Below are 5,100 nucleotides of genomic sequence, written 5' to 3'. Positions count from 1 at the left end.
ACCCTCTTACTGTGCTGCATAGTTTCAGTATGTTTGAAGTTGTGATAAAACAAAGGTGCTCGGCGTCTCCAACCACCACGCGACTCCTCAGCGAGTCAGTAAGCGTGCACCTGCCATCACGAGGCAAACGCCTGTGATGGAGCAGTTCTCACCTCATCAGCCAGCTGGTCAGCGCGTTGCTGCATGTCTGACAGCTCATTGCGCATGTCCGCATCATCTGCCATGTCTGCTGGATGTCGGGGGTGGAGAAGGTCTCCGACAGGGAAGAGAAGATCCTAGTGGGAGTCCGGGGAAGGCTGGAAGAGAGGCAAAACACAAAGCATTCAGCGTGCAGCACACGGCTCAGTCGACTGTCGCATCAACGGACTCGGGACGATGGAGAACGTGGATAATTTGGTGTGCGACCACTGCAGAGTCAACTAACGTACCCGTGAGCTTGTGCAGGATTCAAACTCACAGCATCACTGTGGCGTGATCCCTTTCCCCCTGACCTCAGACCTTTCTCTGCGTCCGTTTATGATGAAAACGTCTTTATTTATGTAAAGAAGAGCACAACAATATGAAGCCAGCTGACAGCTCCCCGCGAATATTTTCCCTTCTCGATCTTTCGACATGCTTTAAAATCATTATTCTCAACTTTCTGAGCTTAACATCGTCCCTGCCGTGTTGGTGATGTTTTTGCCTCTATCTCAGCTGCACTACTGAGCCAAACTGAAAACGAGGACACGTGATGTTACCTTCAGATTCATGACAAACACACCTGCTGCTCGCTCGCAGCCTGCAAGAATGCCCCGTGTGCGTTTGTGTAGTGTGTAGTGTAGTCCACATACATGAACACACACATATAACAAAATATGAAAAGTAATTAATGAGCTGGAACGGGCTGACGTCAGAGAAACACGACTGCAGCATCAGATCGAGCTTCTAAGAACTGAATTCAATACTAGTTCATGCAAACGTCCTCTTTATTTTTCAATCTCAAGTATGTACATCGACGGGCATCACGATGGGCCTCAAAGGAGGCGACAAATACCTCCCACCTCACTGTTACGCCAGAAAACGGTGGTCACACAAATAAAAGTGAAGAGCGTTCCAGAGAGGCAACAAGAGGCGCATGGCACGCAGCAAATGGCCTGAGTGTAACGAGAGCACGTTCATGAAAGTCAGGTAAACAAGAGAAAAACCCGGAGGTGGGAGCTGCTGCCTCCACAGGCCTCTGTTTGCTGTTGCAGGCGGTGTAACTGAGGACTGTGAGGATGCAGGAGTATCGTCTGTTTGTTGGGGAGTGAACGGGCAGAGGAATCCCGGCTTCCTGGACTTTCAGAGGATCAGCCTGAGAAATAAACAGCGCGTGACCCTGTAGCTGCAATCCTTCTCTGGTCTCTGCGGGTCACCACAGGCTAGTATCACTGGCTAAACAGCTGGACGCATCCAGATGCAAAATTACCAGAAGCTTGCATGAAAGATGAGCATGAGAGAGATTATCAGCGGACATGTCTACAGGGCCAATCGAGGCAGTTACATGTAACTCTGGCTCAGCAGAAACTCGACTGTGGTGTCGGCCTTTATGACCCAAAGGCAAAGTCACGAAGAATGAATCCACGCACATCCTGAGGGCCAGACAAGACCACGTGTGAAGAAAGCCTCAGTGCACTAACATCGGCTGAATGAAACCTGACAGAAGGGCCGGACCCGCTGAGGATGAGCGAGGAACCAGCTCATCGTGCTGGTTTTATGGACCTCGGGTTCACTGAGTCGTTTCCTCTGACTGCTTTCTGTTTCCTGCATCAGCAGGTAGTCATCTCAACAATAAACCCGAGTATGTCCTCTGCCCAGGAAAACACAGTAAAGCATTCAGCAGTTAACCAGTCAGACACGTTATTTTGATTTGGCCAAACGACCTAAAAGAAGAGTAAATATTACACATTCGCCACTCACATGATGTCACTGATGGTTGTGCCATAGATGACGTTTCCATCCACCCACTCAGGCCGTGGGAGGCGAGTTTTCCCTTCCCGCTGTTTTATTATGGGGTCTTTGTCTTACATATAGAGCGTTGTTCAGGGCACTGTCCATATAAACAACAACATCTACCAGCTTAATGCAAGCATCATAACAGGATCAATTTAACTGATAAAATATTCAGCACGGCCGCAGAGCTCAGATCCAGACACGTTCAGGTGACGGCGAATGGAGTCAGCAGTGAAGGTCGGTGCCTCAGACTGACGCGTTCGCCCACCTGGACGTTTCATCCTGGTGACGGAGCGAACGGTCTGCTCGGAGGTCTCGCCGTACCCTCATCGTCTGCCTCTCCCACTCGTGCGTCCAGAGGCATCCACAACAACATCTGCTGGTCTTGCAGCGCGGATGTGAGATATGAAGACACTTTTTTTTTCACTGCCAAGACAATATTACCCAGCATGCCACGCTCTGAATCATTAAAGCCTCGCTGGGCGGCAGATAGAGATCATATACGTGTCATAAGCACCACAGCTGAATGCCAACACACGTGTCCGATGTGCTTTTTCCTTTCTTCTCGCTCTCCTGCATGTCAGCGACGGCCGTGTTGGGTTACATAAAGCAGTCAGCGCAGGGCTTCGTGTCTGAATCGAGTCAGATTCAAAAGCACTTGTCGGGGGAAGAAAAGCCGCCATCGCCTGGCTGCCTCGCTACATAACTAAAGTCAGGCAATGAAGTTTGAGTAGGCCGCGCTGACCTTTTACTTTACGTCTCAATCACGCGCCTCACGTGCGGCGTCTTTGCTCCCATCTTCTCAGGGAGCGATGGAAAACACCGACGGAGCTCATGTTGCGCATTAACAATTGTTTATATGGAATCAGTTATTCTGTGGGCAGGTTCATCGCAGCTGAATTAAAGTCAGTAACTGAGTGAACGCAGGCTTGATGCAGAAACTTAATGGAGGACGACATGTTGATGTACTTATTCTATTATCCAGTAAATGCATCTACGGCCCAGGAAGCTCCTGCTACCTGTTCCTGACACCTATAAGCTCTTTTTTTTACACTGCACAGCTTCTCTGGTATTTACAGTCTGGTTATTTCCACCTGCGCAGCCTTTTTGCATTTATGCTGGTCAGTGAACGTGCACAGGAGCCGCAGCCGAGCATGTCTGCTCTCGCTGTGAGACCTCACCTCCACTCGTACCTGGACTCGACCTCTCGTCTTTGAGGTGTTTGTGGCTCTTGGAGAATTTTTAATGCTGAACAAACAATAAGGTCTGCAGTTACAGTTCAGACCACACAACAAGTGTGTGATGCAGTTGTTTCAGCCAGTGACATTGTGGTAATATTTTATTGATGTGTATTTGCACTGATTAACAGGGATCCTCCCCTCACGCCAAGCCAGCAGATGGCCCCGCCCCTCCCTGAGCCTGGTTCAACCACAGGTTTCTTCCTGTTAAAAAGGAGTTTTTCCTTCCCACTGTCGCCAAGTGCTGCTCATAGGGGGTCATGTGACTGTTGGGGTTTTCTCTGTGTGTGTTATTGTAGGGTCGACATTACAATATAAAGCACCTTAAGGTCACCGTTGTTATGATTTTGTGTATAAATAAGATTGAACTGAATTATTCTGCACTTGAAGCATATTTATTTAGAGCTAACTTACAAACATCTGTTTGTCTGGCTGGATCTACTGGATGTGGTGCTATAATGTGTATTTGTACATTTACTGAATGGCTTCAGATGGGTCCCATAAACCGGTGACCCGTGATGACCTTTAACCAGGAGCCGTGAAATGTTTCCTCTCAGAGGACACGCGTTTGTCTGGTGAGTCCCATCTGATTAAATGTTGGCCAGCCCATCTGAGAAATATTTAATTACGCGCACACTGCCTGTCAGGAGTTTAGTGAGGACGGTAAATTTCTGAGCTGATAAATCAGGGACGTGTCTACAGCAGGTCTTCTAGTGTGCATGGACCATGTGTCCCAGTTAGTGCATGAAATAATATTGTTTTGCAGTGAAGCATCCTTACGCAGCGTGCTGCAGGAGTAACAGAGGAATGCAGACCTGTCCTCTGAGATAATATGATATGATCCTCCTGTTAGACTGTCCCAGGATTGTTACAGCACACACGGTCTTTGCAAACATATGCAGCACATATTGAAGGCATGATGAATGTAATCAAAGCCCATACTTCCCCATGCACACCAAACATCGCCATAAAAACCTTGTTTCATTCACAAACAAATGCAGGGACTGAGTCGACAACCATCAGCTGCCACATCTGTCTCCGTCTGCTGTGTCCCTGCATACAGCCACGTGACCTTTGGCCAAGAGTTTCTGTTGCCTTGTCATCACATATTACAAGGATGCTGACATTTATGGCACGAAATGGTAAGCAGTATGACCTTTGACCTGAAGAAGGTGATAAGAAACAGGAAATGGAGAGCTCAAAGGGGAAAACGTTCGCTTTGAGTTATTACAATCATACGAGCAGGCTGTAGCATGATAAACACAAACCCATACATACGTGCTTTATTACATGCATGTTGTCCCAGAGTGAGGTCTGCTGATGACGGGGTTGAGTTCTGGCGCTAGAAAAGCTGCTGTGATGGCGCGACTGACTGATGCGTGGCCGTCACTGGCAGTAGGCCGAGCGCACCACACTGATCAGTGGAACAGTAATACCTGGATTTATCCACTTCCTGCCACACGGCACAACTTCCATGAATGTTTAATGGAACATCCGTATTTCCATGTGCACACGTGGAGCAACACTAGGATGGAGCCGCCATGGTAACAATAGGCAAAGGTACGAGGACGCCCTTATTTCCGTTCCCCGATGAAACGGCATATTTCATTGACCAATCACACGATGATTACCAGCTGCCCCCCCTCCCCCAGCTCTGGCTGTGCTTTGACGTATTTATCCTCCACCGTCTTCTTTTACATCACGTCAGAAAAACATAAAACGCTTGAACATGTGATCAACCCATCAAGTGTTTTATGAAAAGACGGCGTGTCGTCGGCGACCGAATCAGTAGACATGTGACGTAACGCTTCAGGTCCACGGCCTGAGGAGACCGAGCTCTGTGCTCAGGACAAGAAAGACAACAGATCTGTGTGTGTGTCTGTGTGTGTGT

The 5,100-nt window shown here is 48.4% G+C and overlaps 1 protein-coding gene across 1 annotated transcript in view; it reads right to left on the bottom strand.

Moving 5' to 3' along the window:
* The window catches only part of snap25a (synaptosome associated protein 25a), a 33,706-nt gene that overhangs the window by 18,221 nt on the left and 10,385 nt on the right, over nt 1-5,100 (bottom strand). Inside the window, exon 2 of the mRNA XM_005724804.1 lies at nt 153-296. Coding sequence (XP_005724861.1) covers nt 153-224 — 72 coding nt within the window. The 5' untranslated portion in view covers nt 225-296. The remainder of the gene's footprint in view (nt 1-152; nt 297-5,100) is intronic.

Source organism: Pundamilia nyererei, unplaced genomic scaffold (assembly GCF_000239375.1).
Source record: "Pundamilia nyererei isolate P.nyererei 1_Seehausen unplaced genomic scaffold, PunNye1.0 scaffold00013, whole genome shotgun sequence".
Taxonomy (NCBI): domain Eukaryota; kingdom Metazoa; phylum Chordata; class Actinopteri; order Cichliformes; family Cichlidae; genus Pundamilia; species Pundamilia nyererei.
Note: the sequence above shows the minus strand (reverse complement) of the source record. Positions and strands in the feature narration are given on the sequence as shown.